Source organism: Rousettus aegyptiacus, unplaced genomic scaffold, assembly GCF_014176215.1.
Source record: "Rousettus aegyptiacus isolate mRouAeg1 unplaced genomic scaffold, mRouAeg1.p scaffold_m13_p_3, whole genome shotgun sequence".
Classification (NCBI taxonomy): domain Eukaryota; kingdom Metazoa; phylum Chordata; class Mammalia; order Chiroptera; family Pteropodidae; genus Rousettus; species Rousettus aegyptiacus.
In genome coordinates this window covers 112,981,945-113,001,078 of record NW_023416306.1, presented here as the reverse complement: position 1 = coordinate 113,001,078, position 19,134 = coordinate 112,981,945, and the positions used below count along the sequence as shown (strand labels likewise).

Here is a 19,134-nt window from a genome sequence, read left to right as displayed (position 1 = left end):
TAACAAGTTCCCTCAAGAAGAAATGGTTAGGTGAAACAATAAGTATTCTGACTACTAAGTCAGTGCTTCTATCAGAAGAATATATTTTCTTGTTAGTCTATTATGATTCTAAACCCTAGGATTAGGTTGTGGGCTCTTTTATAAAATCATGTCATAAAGAATAAGTTCGTGATCTTTTTGAATCCCAGGTTCATTCTCACTAGCTTTATGTTCAAGCCATACTCTGAACAACCACCTAATCCATCAGTCAGAGCTGTCTCTGATAACAAGCTTTATTCTCAAATTCTCTTTTTCCACCTTTGACATTTTTCTTCTCTTTTTCTATCTTTACTATTAAAAAAATGCCTTCACTATTAAAATCTACAACTTCTCCAACATTTCCCAGTTATCATTAGCTCACACGAAATGCATTGTATTTTGGATAGATAACTATAAACTCTTTCTCAGAAATCTATAAAGACTTATTTTAAATAAACATTAGCATATGCCAGCCACCATCTTATCCAAGGCCAGAATCACCTTTAAATATTTAAACCGTTATAGAGGACATATCAAATTTATTAGAGACCCTTCTGAATTTAACTGGGGTTCCCACAATCCTAAAACCACATTCTGATTGAGATACACTGCCAGGAGTGAATCATAAACTCGCAAAAAACTACAGTTAGAAGGTTTTCAAGAGGATTCAGGATAACTCTCCTTTTAACTGAGGCAGGAACTGGGGCAAGTTAGGCAACTTTCTAAATTACTGAAATAATTCAGCAGTAAAAAATATCCAGAAACCAAGGACCAAATTAAAAGGTTTACTAAAAATGTTCATATATATTAAACATTATTTGAAATTTAAAACACATATTCAATAGAAATATCATGTACGTTAAATAGGCTCACAAACCAGTCCACAAATATATATTCAAAGGAATTCTAGTTATTTTCAAGGGTCTTAAAAGTTTTGGCCCTTTTCTCGTTTTTCTTCTAAGTGTATGCTCTCCTTTTACTTGATACAGAAATAATGCTAACATTACTCAGCTTTTCAGATATGATTACAGAGTTGTTTTTTTTAGCTCACAAATGAAATAAAAGAGAAAACTTTCTACACTGATTAAAATGTAAACAGCTAACATTACCAAAAGGGTAGGTTCAAATTTAAAAGTACATAGATATAAGAAAACACTCATCTGAATAGAAGATAGTGACAAAAACTAGGCTGGCCACCAGATACTTTTATAAGGCTAGAATAACTAGATTAATAGGAAATGAAGAAAAGGAACCAGAGACTACAGAAATCTAGGGTGTATGTCAGCAAAATTTTTCAGTTTAAGGGATCAAATGTTTACAGTCTCTGTCACAACTACTCAACTCTGTCATTGCAGTGTAAAAGCATCTATAGACAAATTATAAATGAATAAGCTTGGTGGCTATGTTCCAATCAAACTTTATTTATGGATCAAACTTACTTTATGGACACTGACATTTGAATCTTATATAATTTTCATGTGTCACACAATTATTACTCTTCTTTATTTTCAATTATTTGAAAGTTCTAAAACCATTCTTAACTCATAGGCCATATGAAAATAGGTGGCAGGCCTAGATTTGGCCTGTGGACTATAGCTTGCCAGTCCAGGGAATTGTGGGAAGAAGGGGAAGCAGGGTGCACCTGGTTTGATAACTAAGGGTACTATCCACAAATGTTTTTGCATTAAAACTAACCAGAAAAGCAGCTTCCCTCTAACATGTGTTATGTTAATGTCAGTCCCAGCTGAAAAGAAACAGACTTATTTTACTGTCCTTAAGAGCTCCAGAAACAATCACTGATCCTGGGCAAAAATAATTCTCATAAATGATAGTCCACTAATCACAATTTTAAATAGATCATTATTTCTATAGAATCTTAAAATTATAGCAATAAATGCATTATTAATTACCATTTTGTCCCTGAGTCGCTCTCCGCGGATAAAAAAATCAGCACAGCCATTCTCTTCCTGGTGAGGGACTTTGAAGATAGTAACGCAGCTTAGTCCACTCCCTCCAAGTGGTAACCATCCACCACTTGAGTCATCCCGGGTCATCACCACAGCTCGCACTCGTGCATAACTATTACTAAAATAGATGCAAAGATTACAAATTAGCTTTTCCATAAACAAAAACCAGCCAAGCTGTCAGTCTTGTTTGAGATATCAAAGACCACATTAGTTAATGGCTGGTAACTATAGTGTTTACTACTTTCATGATAGTCCACAGAAAGTAACCAACTTGAAAGAGGTCGAAACCCACAAACTAAATTTAAAAGGTTAACCTTTATTTTGAAGACTAACCTCACAATAAAAGGCTACAGAACTCTTATTTCAATTCATCATTTGAATAGTTCAACCACATTTGATTGCCATGAAACAAGTCACGAAAAACTCCAGAGACAAACACTGCCAAATTACAAAGGCCATCGTCAAACTTGTCTGTATATACTTACCTGCTGCAATATAATCAGGACAAATTACTGCTGTATTTTGGGACATTTAACAGTGACACCTCTAAGTTTCTAACTTTTCTGGAATATGTTATACATAAAATGCTGAAACTCAAATACCAAATTTTTTTCATTTCTTCCAATGACAGGGAATCCAAATCACACAAATCATATAAAAGCAAATGTTCTCTTTCAGTAACTTACCAAGCAAGTTAGTGTGTAGCAACCTTTCATATCTTCTTTTTGGCAGACTCCATTTTTAAAGAAACTGCATTCTAGTTCAATTCAGAATCATTTCCCAATATTAACCACAACCATTCTTTACATAAAATCACAGAAATCAGTCTCATATACTAATGTTCTAGACAACTGACATCTAAGCATTTTAGTTCTAAAACTTTTAATATAATTATTGATGAAACCCTTCCTAAAAATAGTATACCTTACTGACATCTTAGAAAATTATACTAAATATAACTTAAATTTGTCTTGGTTATTAGGACTATCAAATGAGGGTCTATGTAATAGTTCTGTGCTACTTAGTGTCTCTGTATGTTCTAAGTATTAGGTTGCCAGTCGTCATTCCTCTTGTCATAGTGTTGGTGTAAAATCTCCCTCTTGCTTTTTTACTTTACATATTTATTTTATTGAGGTATATTTTACACACGATAACATGTTGAACTTAAATATACAATTCAACGAATTCTGCCAAATGTATATATCTGTATAACCAACATAATAATCAAGATATAGAAGATTTTAATGACTCAAGAAAATTCCCTTAAACCTCTTTCCCATCAAACAGGTAACAACCATGGTTCTCATTTCTAATATAAACATTCATTTTGCCTGCTACGAGACTTCATATAAATGGAATCAAACAGAATCACTACTTGCACCCTTTAAGTCTTACTTCTTTCACTAATTATGTGGTATTAGTAGTTCATTCTTTTTTACTGCTAAGTAGTCCTCTCACTGAATAAATATATTACATTTCATTTATTCTTTTACATTAATGTGTATTTGGACTGATCCTAGTTGTTGACTATTATAAATAAGCTGTTATAAACATTCTGGTACTAGTCTTTTTGTAGACAGATGTTTTATTTCTCTTAATTACCTACGAATTGAATTGATGGGTCGCATAGTAGTATATTTAACTCTAAACTAATAAACTAGTTTCCTCAGTAGTTGTACAATTATACATTCCTATTGGTAATGTATGATAGTTTCAGTTGTTCTACATTCACGTCAATATTTGGTGTTTTCAAACTTTTAAATTTTATTCATTGTAGTGAGTATGTAGTGGTAACCCACTGTGGTTTTAATGTCCATTCCCCTGACGACTAATGATGTTGAGCATCTTTTCATAACCTTCCTGGCCATTTATATATCATCTTTTTAAGTCTTCTGACCATTTTGTTTTATTGCGCTGTCTTTTATTAGTGATTTTCAGAAGTTCTTTATATATTCTGACACGTCTTCTGTAACAGTGTTATACACTTTTAAAGCTGTACTGTGCCATGATTGAGTGAACAGTCTGTCAAACTTTCTTAAGTTGGATCTTGGCTCAACAACTTACTAGCTGTGTGACCTTGAGAAGTTACAGAACCCACCTTTAATAAATGTAAACAATGCCTGACATAATAAACAGTATGTAAGTGTTAATTATTATTGCAATGAAGAATTTTAAATTGAAGTAGTTATCATCCTGGTAACTGAAAGCCAAGTAGGATCTAGGAAAAAATAAAATTTACATGATCAACTACAATTCTCTACTACTGGGGTCAAAATAATTCTTTAGGTAGAAGCTCTGAAAGCCTTTAGTTTTAGCGATACAACCTTTTTATTATTCAGTTATTCAGAGGCTCTAATTCTTGTTTGGGCCCAGTTCTTACCAATATTCAACTCAGAACAGGTCAATGAAGGTGTGGATACATAAAGGGTGGGCTGACATAAATATCGAACTGAAATCCTTCTAAGATGGGATGGAACAAGTACTTCTACTATAAACATGATATGCATCCCAAGAAGCTGGGGAAGCTTATTACAGTGGAAACCAAGTAGGAGGGATAGAATCAATACTAATTGGTGGTCATAAGACATATTAGGTTCAAATTAAATGTCTATGAACTAAATTCATCCATTTAAAGCTCAACACTTCTGAAGTTCAGTGATGTTAAAGTCACAAAAGTAGAAGTGGATCAAAATCTAAATTCGAGTTCCCAATTATCATTTAAGTGTCTATTTTACTCCGGGATCCTGATTCTTCCTTCTCGTATAATTATGTAATAAACTGGGAAATGTTAAGAATTTTATACTAGATTCCATAAGACTTAGAAAAACCAAGAAGTAAAATACCCAATTTAGAAGCTCAGGGTATATTTTGCCTTCAGAATGTGGGAGTAGTTATCCTCTTTAGGGCACAGATTCTTATTTCATTATCTTTGAATCTTACTAATTTTCTCATTTACAGTTTATATGCTTCTCAGGCATATTTTATATTTTAAAAATATTAAAATATGCATAATATATTAAAAATATATTTAAAAACTGGTTATTTTAGGATAGTGAAATAAGGTACTTTCCCTTCATTTCTGAGTTTCTTCAAAAATTACTTAGTATTTATGAGTTAAAAGTAATTTAAATAAATTAAGAACCCACATTCTAAACTGTGGCTTTACCCAAGATACTGTAAAAATTGTTATTTTTAACAGTGCATAAATGTTTTAAACAAAAGTACCCCTAACGTAATTCCTCTCACTGCCCCCATCTTCTTTTTTTTTAGTTATTTTACTTTATAAAAATGTGCCACCTCAATGAGATGTACTGTTCTTTCTAGGAAAATCAGATAAAGATTTCTTTACTGGAAGAGTAAGGTTGTGTGATTTACTGTTCACCTTAATACAACAAAAGAGGTTTCAAAGGTGGACAGTAATTTACATGAACTTTTTTTGAATTTCATGTTTTCAACTGTACCAAATACAAGTTTCCCTTATCTATTCAAGTTGATCCTTCAAGCTTTAAAGTATTCCAGAAGCTTACATAAATCTGTAATCCCCTACACCATAGCCTTCACTAATTTATAATTTAACAATTCAGCTTTCAACTTCATGACCTAAGAGTAGATTACTTACCATAAAATTCCTCAAGTTGTTTCAGTAATGGTGTTTTTGTGTGTGTTTTTTTTTAATAGGCCTTCATTCTTGCCAAGGTTAATTCCTTCTTTCAGCTGTGTTTTTAATCGCATAACCTCTTTGCCTACAAATGTCCTTCTCTTTTCCCAAATAAAAGCAGTAACTCTTGTCTAAAACATGCAACCACTCACCAAAGACTAATAGCAGCTCTTACAAACTTTGTCATACTCTGCCTTGCAGCATAAAATTTGCACTGATCATCCCTTCCTTAGATAAAAGTGACTTACAAGCAAGAAACCAAATTGAATTCTTCTATTTAAAGTATTAATAAACTAATTTTGCTGACCATGTAAACAAAAGTACAATTTAATGTGGAAAATAAAGAAAAATAAGATTTACCATTACAGAATTAAAAATCCAAAATCTGTTGGATTTTTACTCTCTCTGGGTTTGATATCTGCAATCAGTGTCTGACACAGTAGTCATTTATAATGACAACTTACTCTTACTGCCAAAAAAAACTCTCAGAAATTTCACTCTTGAGTTTCTTTAAAATACTTATTAAAAGGCATTTGTTCCCAGTGATTTATCTAAAGTCAAATGACAGTAATTAGTTCTTTAATATTATTTTCAAAAATACTTCAAGCTCTATTCTTCACTTGATAATGAACTATATAACGACTTTTCAATCTAGCTTACATTCTAATGAGATGAAGAGTCTCTCGTAAAATGTTGCTTGGTTTCTTTAATTTTATTCAAAATTTTATTCATTTGAACAATTATACCAAGTATATTCTTTCACCCACAGTAGGGAAATTAGACAACTAATGCAGAAGTCCAGGTGAGAGGTAACGTTGGATTGGAATTAGGGTGGTAATAACAGACACAGAGGAATAGACTGATTTGAATCTATTCTGGAGGACAAAACAAGAGGACTTGTTGATGGGGTTATAACTATAAATAAATATTCTAAGTTACCTAAATCAGCAACCATGAGCTCTGTTTTCTAAATTTTCAACTAGTATTTCAATAAAGTTAAGGCAAAAAGAGAACCAAACACAAAGGTAAATTCTGCCTCATTTATATTGATACATGCAGTTTCTTTTGAAATAGCAATACTGTGTTATATATGATGTAGAATCACTCTCGAGTTATACTTTATTGCATTTAATGGTTAAATGCAAATTATAGTTATATTTTCAAATTTGCATGCTGGCAAGATATTTCTTATCAAATTAAGGGTATAGTTATAAAAATTTTTACAAGGTCTAATAGTTTCAGCTGTCTACACAGAAAGTGGCATGTTTTTTTAGTTTCTTTACTCCCTGTAGAACCCTCCTGCTGCTATTACCAAGTCTATTATATATTTACCCAACTGCCTTCTTGCTCTATTCTTTCTTCCTATACTTATCCCAAATTTTCAACTAGATGTTTGTTCTTTTTATCTTCATAAGTTCTTTATGTTATAGATACTAATTCTTTGCTAGTTATGTGAATTATAAATATCTTCTTCCAATCTGTGGCTTCTTTTACTTTTTTAATGTTAACTTTGAAGGAAAAAAGTTATTTTACCATGGTCAAATATATTTATTTTCCTTTATGATTTATGCTACTGACTTTTTATAAGATCTCATACATACCCATTTTAAACCTTTTACATCCTACTTTTTTTTTCTTTTTAAAGTCATTTCAGCAAACAGAATACTCCATTTTCTGTGAAACTAAGAAAGTCCCTAAAATCACCTATGTCAGGCAGAGCAAGTATTCATTATTTATACTGAATTATAGCACACACTAGTCCTTTTCCATTGCCCAGAAGTTAAATCCAATTTGGTCTTTGTTTCTCAGCTACACGTGATCTTCTGTTCATGTGATACTCTGCTCTCCTGGGCAGGGCCACCAGGCCTTCACAAGTGCTGTGTAGTGTTGGTGAATTGAGACCCCATCTCCATTAAGCATGGATTTGAAACAGAAAACTTCCCTATCTCACTCCTAAGCAAATCCACATTCTAAACCTTTCTACCCTTTCGTGCTTTAAAACTTCCAAGTTTTTTTTTTAACTTCACCGATATATTTAAGCTACTTCAAATAACGCTCAATTATATCTTCACCAAAAAACTGCCAAATTATTACAACTTGTTGCAAATATATGTCACTTATGTCCTTACCTAAGAAGTTTCCCACCAAAGGAGGGTATTTAATATTTACACAGCTTGAAAATTATAAAAAAAAAAAAAAAAAGGGCACAATAAGGAGAGACTGTGGGCAGAGATTACTAGTTATTATGACAAATTTTATATAATAAAATATCTTAATAAATATAAAGTTACATAGATACTTCTGTTTATAGCACATTGTCTCAATATCAAACCTATCTAATAGGAGAAGCCAGGCAATGTAGTCTGTATTTCCAGGCAACATGTACCCATCTAAAAACTGGGAACACTATTACTAAGTTAAGAGAAATGAACAAGCTCTGTGCCAGAAAGGTAAAAGAAAAAAATTACAAGTAAGGATTTCTAACATCTTGGAATCAAACTGCCCTCAACATGGAGTCCAGAAGTGGGGTAGGATGGACAGGAGAGAAAAAGATAGGAGAGAGGAACGGGGGGGGGGGGGGGGGGGGAAAGGAGAGAAATACAAAGGAAAGTGTTTTAGAAATGTTAAGTTTAAGAACAGCTATAACATTATAAATGACCAACAGGCAATTAGAAATGTACACGAATTTAGGAAACAGATCTGAGAAAAAACCAGAGCAGTGTAAATAATTTTGTTGGTTTTGTGTAGTAATGGTTCTTAAATTGAGGTACCAGGGTAATTAATCATTGTGGCTGCTGCAATTGTGATAAAGCTATATGAACTATCTTCCCTGAAGAAAAAATATATATGGCTAACAACTCATATCTGAATACAATTTGGAGGGTCACAGTCCCTTCCAAGAAGTTCACAAGCCTGAGATTAAGAACATTTGGTCTAAAGGGCAATGCTGCTCTGCAATAGATTATTAGTCCTATAATTTACAGATTTATTGAGATGATATTTCCTAGCTAATTAGTTACCTGAATGCTGATTAAGTGGAGTTACATTATCCTCTCTCAAGGAAACCACAAATTACGCTTTCAAGGGAATAAAATATGTTAAGTAACATTCAGAAAATGAAAACAATAGCAAATATAAGGTCAGTTAAAGTGGGAAGGGGAGGCAGAAGCGGAAGTCAGAATAAGAGAGATTTTAAGATACTACACCGATTGGCTCTGAAGAGGAAGAGTCATGAGATAAGGAATTCAGGCCTCCAGAAGCTGGAAAAGGCAAGGAAACAGATTCTTCCCCAAATCCTCCATTCAGAAGGAATGCAGTCCTACCAATAAATACCTTGATTTTAGACCAGTGAGATGATTTGGACTTCTAACTTTCAATAGTATCAAACAAAATAACTCAAACCCTCAAAGAGAGAGAGAAAGAGAGAGAGAGAGAAAGTACTTAGAATCCCTTAAAAGTTGTTCAATACAAAAGAATTTATACTATTTTTCCAGAGAGGAATACTTACAGTGACAAAACATCCTATGTTCTCTACAATAATATTTTAAGTAAACATTACCATCCAACTATTAAACATTACTAGAAACTGGATATAAGAGAAGAGGGATGCCTTTAATAGAAGTAGCTTATAATTTATAGTTTTCCCCAGTCGTACAGACTTGTTCAAATATAGCCTGGCATCCCAGCCCTCTCCATATACTTCTATAGAACATACCACAAATCACATCATATACATGTAATTCTTCTAAAGATACTGCCTCATTTTACTAAACTTGAAGCAGTTGCTTTGTGGAAGGGTAGACAGCAAATAAGGCTGTGCCTGAAAAAAAAGCTGGATGTTCTCATGTTGAATATATAAAAATAGGTATGTCCTAAGAGAGGAGATCCGAACTTAGAAGACAAAAAGGCACAAGAGTCCTCTTGCATCTTAGACAGAGACTTTGAGAAAGAAAGATCTGCTTGAGAGGGGTTCCTTGGTGGTAAGAGATAAATGATTTTCACCGTTTGAAAGCACAGGTTTAACAGAGAGCTATTCTTACAGACTTCAAGGTGAATTTGTACAATCTCTAAATAGTAATATGTTATCTAGCTTTATTTCTTACTCTTTGGGAAGTCTTCTCTGATGCTTTTCATTGAGTTAGGTACCCTCTGTAAATGTAGGAGACTCAAATAATTGATACTTTATGGTTAGCTGTGGTTAATATTCTTATTTAAAGCAAAAAGGGAACATTGTTACATATTCCCAATATAGACTAGGTACATGATTATCTTGGTCTGTACCATTATGTAGTTATATAAGTTCCTTTCCAACAAGCGGGAAGAAGGTATGTTACTCTTATTTCTTGGGATCTTCAGTAAAATTATATTGTTTGGTCTTATCTGTGCTACCAGAGATATTAATGAAAAAATAGTGGATTCATAACTAAGATGAATATTCTTCTGACTGCTTTGGGGCAATGGCAAGAGCATCAGTGAGAGATCCCTGCTCTCTCTAGCGAGGGCACAGACTCACAGAAAGTCAGTTGACACTCCAGAGGTAATTCTTTCATTGTCAACATTATAAGATGGCTTTCACTAAGGAAGCCAACAGAATCCCTCATATTTAGTACCCACAACTTTTCAATATGTTGTTGACTCCTTCTATATGGTTCTGTACATGCAACTTTGTTTAGTAAAGTGAAGAGCATTCACAGTTTCAAAAGCACGTGGAGGCAAGTATTTAGAGTACAGCTTTACCCATGCTGAGAATGTGTATAACATCTTGGCATTTAATGGGAAGGAACAGAGGAATAACAAGGGAAGCTAGCAACCCTGCATACCTAGAATGCAAATTCTACCTAAACAAGCAAAGGATACTAAAATGATGCAGAGTCAGAGGCAGTGATCTAAATTAATCTGCAGAATAATCTCCTGACAAAAAGGAAATATCTGTACATATAATATTAAAAATCACCAACATCCAAGAGTCTTAGATACAGCCAAAATTGAAAAACGTCCTAGAATTATTTCCATAAAATAAGCATTTAATAAATACTTGTACAATTGAATCCAGAAATAAAAAAATCAGATGAAGCAGGAGAAATGCTCAGTTCTTATAAATACATACCCAAGAGTGCTTTCCAAAAGTAGACAGCACAAGATGTCTTACTTGATTAAATGAGAATCTAGTCGAAATTTAGTAGACTTCAGCCATGTAGGTACATAATTACACAACATTAACAATGTTCAATCCTATACAAGAAAATTTACAGAGTTCCTCTAAAAGTGCCACACTAAACAGGGAATAGAAAGTATAATGATGGCAAATAGCTAATACTAATTGTGCAATGGTGGGACCTTTGAAAATTTTAGATATTTTTCCCTTCCAAATGCAACATACATGGATTCGATTTTCACTGAAAATGTGATACTCTACTGCAGTGATGTCCCATAGTAATATAATGCAATCCATGTATGTAATCTTCAATTTTCTAGTAGTTCCGTTAAAAAGTAAAAAGATGCAGATGACAGTGAAAGTTGCTCTAAGGGCCTCACCCTTAACAGAAATACTAAAAACAAAGTAAAAAAATGTCAGAATAAATTCTGTCAGAATTCTAGCAAAGCTAAATTGAAAGGCAACTTAAAAATGGTTGGAAAGTTTTGTGGCACTTTTACTTGTCTTTGGCCTAACCCCACTCCCCACCCTTGCATATCAGCAGTGGTCTTGAAAATGAAAGACAGCCTATGTTCTCAGCATGGGATCCTGGTTCCTGATTCTGGAGAGAGCAGAATAGACCTTAGTCTCAAAGAACTGTATCTAGAGCTATGGGAAGGACCGACACTTGGAACTTGCATTCCTCAAGCACACTATAAAGCAAAAAACCAGCTATGAACTACCAGTTACTGCTAGGGACAAAATATTACAGAGGCCAACAATAGATGTGCCAAAGGCCTGGGAAAAAAAGCTAAAGAGACAGATTCTTTAGAAAATTAGAGCTGATTAAAACTGATCTCATATACTGGGGAATTTAGGAAGCCACATGCATACCCAGGGCAAGACACATGTTCTGAAAAGATCTGAGAAGATCTCTTGGTTCAGACCTCTAAGCTTAGCACAAACAGAAAGTAAGAGGTAAGGCGGAGTTGTAAACATCTAAGCACTGAAGCAATGCCTTGATCCATTAATAATCTACAAAGGTTGAAAGAGGTTTTCCTTTTTCCTTTCCTTTCTTTACTTCCTTCTTTTTCTCTGCCCTTGCCCCCGCTCCCCGCCCCCCTTTCTGGTATTCAAGGAAATCTCTATCAAAGCATGAGAGAGAAGATCACTGGCTAAAGGCACTAAGACTTCAGAGGCCACACATGGCAAAGAATAATGACTTCACAAAAAGTTTAGAAAAGTAACTAAACAAACAACTACAGCCCACGACTAGCAACAAAAGCAAAATCTGAAGATAGGGAAGTATGTAACTTCCAGTTATCACATTATAATATTCAAACTGTTTAGTTTGTAACAAAAATTTATGAAACGTGAACATATGGATCAGTCACAGATGAAATTAACAGAAACTGTCCCTGAGGAAGCACAAATACTTTTACTCAACTGACATATATATACTCAAAGAAGTAAAGGAAACCAGGAAAACAATGTATGAATAAGTGGAAAATATCAATAAAGAAATAATAAAGAAATAATAAAAAGAAATCAAACAAATTCTAGAGCTACAGTAAATGAAATGAAAAATTCACTGGAAGTTTTCAATAGATTTAAGCAGGAAGAAGAATCAGTCAGCTTCAAGACAGATAAACTGAAATGATCCAGTCTGAAGAACAGAAAGAAAAATGAATGAAGAAAAACAGTGTCGGAAATCTGTAGGACATTATCAAATGTATCAACATCTGTATAATGGAGAGTCTCAGAAGGGGAGAAGAGAAAGGGGCAGAAAATGTATCTGAATAAGAGCCAAAATATTTTCCATATTTGATAAAAGATGTACACATCCGCGATTCCTGGAAGTTAAACTCCAAAAAAAGATAAAGAGAGAAAGAAATCAAGACAAATAAATAATCAAGTTGCTGAAAGACTAAGAACCTTGAAAGTAGCAAGAGAAAAGCTATTCATATATGAAGGACTTTCAATAAAATGAAGAGCCAATTTTGCATAGAAAACAATGGAGGCCAGAAGCAGTAAGAGGACATATTTAAAGTGTTAAAAGAAAAAAAAACTGTCAACCAAGAACTATTCACAGCAAAACTATCTTTCAAAAATAAAGGAGAAATTAAGGCATTCTCAGCTAACTAAAAAGCTGAGGAAGTTTGCCAGTAGTAGATCAGCTCTACAAGAAGTGCTAAAAGGAGAACTTCAGGATAAAATGAAAGGATACTAGACAGTTATTCAAAGACATATGAAGAAATAAAGAACTCTGGTAAGGGGTTACTACAAATATAAAACATTAAGGTATTTTTGGTTTGTAACTTCTTTTTGTTTCCAATAATTATAAATCTATATTAATAGGCTCATTAAAGTATAAAGATGTAATTTGTGACAATAACAACATAAAAAGGAGTGAGAGCTATATAGGAGCAGAGCTTTTATATCCTATTAAGCTAAGCTAGTATCAATTTAAGTTGTTATAAATTTAGGATGTTAATTATAATCCCCATGGTAACCACTAAGAAAATATCTAAAAATATAGAGAATAAGAAATTAGAAGAGAATTAAAAATACACTACATAAAAAAATCAAATACTTAAAAAAAAGAAATAGAGGAAATAAAGAACAGAAAAAGTATAAAACAAAAAACAAAAGCAAAATAGAAAAAAGTACTTCATTATCAGTAATGACTTTACATGTAAGTGGATTAAACTCTCCAAACAAAAGGCAGAGACTGGCAGAAAGAACTAAAAAAAAATAACCATGACCCAATTATATACTATCTATAAGAGATTCAATTTATACCCAACACCACAAAACAGGCTGAAAAGGAAAAGATGAAAAAAAAGATAGTCCATGAGACAATAACCAAAAGAAAGCTAGGGTTGTTATAGTAATAGCAGAGAAGACAGTCTTACTAAAGGTCAATAAATAGTGATAAAAGGGTCAATTAGTCAAGATAGTAGAACAAGTATACACATATCTGCACCAAAAAGCAGAAACCAAACTATATGAAGTAAAAACTGATAAAACTGAAGGCAGAAAAAAACTACAATAGTAGTTGAACACTTCAATACCTCAGTATTAATAATGAATGTAACATCTATTTTTTAAAAAAAATGAAGTACTGATATGCTACGACGTAGAACCTCGCAAATATTAGCTAAATGAAAGAAGCCATACACACAGATCATGATTACACTTATATGAAATATCCCGAACAGGTTAATCTATAGACAGAAAAGAGACTGGTGGTTGCCAGTGAACTGGGGATAGGGGTGAGGGTGGGAGGAAAAGGGGAGTGACTGCTTAACGGATATGTTTTTTGGGCTTTTGGAGTGATAAAAATATTTTGGAACTAGAGATGGTAGTCGCACAACAATGTGAATGTATTACATGCCACTAAATTGTACACTTTAAAATGGTTAAATTTGTGAATTTCATCTCAATTTTTTAAAAAGTAACATGAAATATTAATAGTATATTTTAATTAACCCAAAATATCCAACACATCATTTTAATAATCAATATAAAATGAGATATTTTACATTTTTTTCATACCAAGTCTTTGAAAATTGGTACACATTTTACATACACAGCACATGTCAATTCTAACTAGTGCTTGACAGTCACATGTAGCTAACAGCTCTCATATTAGACAGAGAATTTTACAATAATTATAAAAAGTTGTTAGGTAAGCTTATATTGAAAGAAGATGGTCTAAAAATCTGGAATGTTCACTTGTTATCATACACTTGGCAGCTAATCCCCAATGCCTACTCTTTTTTTATAAATTAAGTACTGATCTAAGAAATAAATACATGAATATCCCTACCTTTGATTGTACTTTCTCTCCTGGAATGCTCTTTACAGCTACATAAAAAACTGGCATTTAATTCTCATCCTGGTTTCTAGAGGCTATAAGGGCTTCTTCTGGTGAATTCAATGTATTTATCATTTACATTTTTCATTATGCAATTACTACCCTTATGATTCTTCTAACATTTTCTATTTAACTTCAAACTTCTCCCATATACCACATCTTAAACTTCCCTGTACCACTGATGGTGCCTCATATGCAGCAAGGACTTGATGTTCAATATTTACCTTATCTATTCCATCACAACTTTCTCCCTACAACTAATGAACAATATTTCATATGCAGGTAATGATAATACCCAAAAGATGTCTGCTATATCTACTCTCAATGGGTTGTTTTCAGATAAACTAAACAATCGAAATTCATAAAACCTGAATTAGGCTACTTAGCATCCTTAACTCAAAAACAATCAAACAAACAAACAAACCCCAAAACAGGACAGGAAACACAGCAGGGCAACTTCATACATACATATCTAATTTAAATAAGTGCTTGCTCATTGTATTTCACTTTATTAATATCAGCTGAATATTAATATTGTTTGATTATAGGCAATTTATTCATTATAATATACTGTATAAGAATAAAAATGTATTTTTAAATAATCTGAATTGTAAATCTGAAAAGCACCACTGCTTTTAACAAATAAGATATCCTACAACAGCATATCATCTAAAATGTCACTGACAGCGGTAGAAAAAATTCTAGTAGCATTTTATTTAAAAAGTGGACTATGATAGAACATTTTTAAACAACAGTGAATATGTATCTGGAGTCGAGACACAGAGCAGGTGAGACTAAAAAAACCTGCCAGCCAATTTGTGCTGACACAGAGTAGATTTATTTAAAAGTATAAAGGCAGGACATATGCTCCTCTGAATCAAGCCTTCTGAGGAGAAAGTCTTGGCAGCTGCCAATTAACCAAAAGAATAGAAATCCCTTTGGGGATCAAAACAAAGACACTCTTGATAATGTGTCTGCAGTTAGACTAAAATAACTAAGATTTAGTTTCAACACTAGTTTTTCTTAGTGAGATTTCCTTAACCTCTCGATTCTTCCATATTCAATTATATACATAGTAAATAATAGAGCAAAGAATTAAATGAAGGTCTGAAGAGACGGCCTATGATTTTTTAAATCACAATTACAACTAATCAAATGCATGGTTAATATAGCTCACTGATAAAAAAAAATTATGTTTATATACATTCATCTACTCAAAACAATTACTTTATCTCATTCTTCAGGGTTCCAAGAAGCTGTTGGACTGCTGTAGAGTAAGTTAAAAAGCAATCTCTCTTGCACATGTACATGCACACACACACACACACACACTGTCTGATGTGGACACAGTACACAAATGCCAGTGGGAAATTTAATAGGATCTCTGCCCTGCTTATTAAGTTGTTTGAAGTGTACAGACCATGCTTCGAACCAAAAGTTTTAATTTTAAATAAAACTGACTTCATTTCAAAGTTGGTTTTGGTTAAGTTACCTTATTTATCTCCCCCACCCCATTAGCTCTAGGTACACAAAATCCTTATAGCCGCAGCCCAGAGTGCCTCTTCTCAGAGTTCAGAAGTCTTAGAATTGAGTCTTATTGTCTCTGATTTGTCTGGCTTGGGTTACTGGATAAATCCCTTGACAAATTACACCTACAGAGAGTCCAACGAAAGGCCTGAAAGTGAAGATGGGCTGATTCCTCAAAGTAGAGCTTTTAACAGAAGAAGAATCAAGGTACACTTGGCAATCCAAAACAACAGATGGCTATTATAATATTGAGGGAGGGAGCATGGGAGTTGATTTTTAAGATCAGTTAAAGTAAGTGATACATCATAGAAGACGACACAAAAATATGCAATATATGTTCTTCTTGCTTGAGCTGGAAGATTACAGAAGATAACTGGTAAAAGCCTTGGATATTCAAAAGGGAACTATTCTAGGCTTCTGCGGGGGGCGATATCATTAATTTGATATCTAAGAATAATTATATTGAAAAATAGGATCAGGAAAGCTTGGAATAGTCAGGAAGCAGAGACAGAAAGGCAGCTAGAAAGATGTTATTTGAATCCAAATGCTATTTCAATTATGAAGCCTGGGAATATAGCCGTGTCTTTGTAAGACAGATGTAGCAGGCAGAAACCTAGATCTGTTATTTAAACATTATTTAAAGAAAGAATGAGTACTATGAAAAGTACAAAAGAAAAGGGTACAAAAATACCGAGTCAAAGATAACCTCCAAGGCCTTAAGTTTTGTAAAGATTCCGTCCAGTGGTGCTGCATATAATGTAAAAGATGTAGAAAAGAAGTTCTTGTCGATCTAGAATTAAAGAGTTCAGTTGTCAAGTGGGGCAAGAACACTTAAAGGAAATAACTAAAAAGCTATGGAGAGCTTAAGTAATTCAACACTCCCTGGCACATAATAGATATTTGATAAAAAATCACATGTATAGATTGGATGCCTTTTACAGGCCATATATACTAAACAAAACGTATCCAAAGATAAATAAGGTACAATCCCTATTCTCACATAATTTACAATACAACTAACCCGAATAAATAATAAGGGCAATAATTTTTTTTAGCTGCCATCAGAGTTCAGAGGAACAAGTGATTATTACTGGTAACAAAAGCTTCAAGAGAATAGGCTGTGTAAAAGAAAAGTATAATCTATGACTGAAACTGAGCTTTAGGAGAAGTACTTCTTTTAAGGAAGAAGAGAGGAGTCAGTGATGGGGGTCAGAGAGCTTAAGACAGATGAGAAAATTTGAGGAATAAAATGTAATGAAAGCCAAGTCAATGACTGTGTCTTAAAATGAAAAAAAGGAAATCTAATTTGAATGCAAAAGTACTAAGGAACTGATATCAATATATATGGAACACTCATTTCTCCAGCAAGAGAATAATTAAAGCCACAATTCAGATTTTGTTAATATCACTTTGTTAAGCCAAATCATTTTAAGACAGTCTGCATTTTAGTAAGGAATTAATAGCTATTAATAAATGTTTGAATTTTTCTTTTCATTTCACAGAAGATTCAGATTCAGCCTATTCTAATACCTTAATACCTGTAATATTATCTTAGACCTTAAAGCAGAGGTTAAAACAAATGAGCAAATATTACTACTTTAAGTGCTTATAACACTTAACGATGGTGGGGACTGTGACCACGTAAATGAAACACTTAACACTCCACATTCCAGCAGCTGCCTAGAATGTAGGCTCAGTATTATAAGAATGTTTACCTTTTAGAGAAGCTGAAAATCCTGCCTATAAGAAATCTCCTGATTTCTTAAATACTGGCTCATTTATATGCAGACTGGCTTCACCTGCAGTTTTAACTGAATGTTATTTTTCTTTCGTTTAACAGAAATATAAATTAGTTTTACCCATTTTCATCACTGCATGTATCTATTTAACTAGGAAACGATACAAAATATACATACCATATTTTAGGATCTCCCAAATGCAAGTAACAAGAGCAATTAGCCAATTAACATTTTATCCTTAATTCCTTAAACTAAATGCCACTTTAATACAAAATACAAAATATAAAACAAAATCCCAACAATTTCATTTAATAATGACCACACAAGTGACCAGGAATCATGGCCGAACTTGTTCTAGACAAAAATTCCTCTGGTTAGGAGGTTCCTAAATTCACATCTAAGGATTAGCTCTATGAGTACTGTTTGGAGAACTTTTTAAAAACACAGATTCCCATGGTCCACTCCCTGATTCCTAAGGGATGAGGCTTAGAAAACCTGTATTTTAAATTTCTGAAGTAGTTCTGACATATCGCTGTATTTGGGAATAGCTACTTATTTAGAATATTAGGAAACTATAAAACTAATTTTAAATTTGAATGAACAAAAAAGTGATCACTACAAAATTCTGTTAAGAATTTCTTTCCTATCACTTCAGACAATTAACAGATAGTTAGTCTAGTCTTGGGATTAAGATAATCTTTAAATTCCAAAGGAAAGCACTAACAAGGGAACTCAATAGTCAAGGCAAAAATATTGATTTAAGACAGCTTGGCAATCTAAAATCTTTTAATAGCTCCTTGCCATAACTTATAAACCTACACACCCTCTTGACTCTCTCCTAGCTCACTCTCTCCAACCACGACAACATTCTTTCCACCCCTTAAACAGTTCCATCCACCCCAGGACCTCTACACTTCCTGTTTCACTTGGATGTTCGCTCCCCTGAGATATACTATTGGCTGCCTCCTTATCCATCAGTTAAGTGTCATCAGCTAAGTGTTACGCATCCTCCTCAAAGTGGATTCACCCCATCTAAACTAGCCCCAACACCCAGCTTCCCGCCATCCTACTCTGTTACACTCTATTTCTTTTCCTGGTTTTATTTTCCTCGTAATGTTAATGACTATCTAAAATTATCTTATTTCTTTAGGTATTTACTGACTCTCCTATTAACAATAGGATTTATGTTCTGTAAGTGGGGACCTTTCTTT

The 19,134-nt window shown here is 33.3% G+C and overlaps 1 protein-coding gene across 2 annotated transcripts in view; it reads right to left on the bottom strand.

Annotated features, from left to right (window-relative positions):
• Positions 1 to 19,134, bottom strand: part of SPRED1 (sprouty related EVH1 domain containing 1) — a 97,924-nt gene that overhangs the window by 53,497 nt on the left and 25,293 nt on the right. Inside the window, exon 2 of one of the 2 annotated variants that reach the window (XM_016152171.2) lies at positions 1,929 to 2,103. In XM_016152171.2, the coding sequence (XP_016007657.1) occupies positions 1,929 to 2,103 (175 nt within the window). Of the gene's footprint in view, positions 1 to 1,928; positions 2,920 to 19,134 lie in introns of those variants that run through there. The other variant, XM_016152170.2, reaches the window with a different exon arrangement.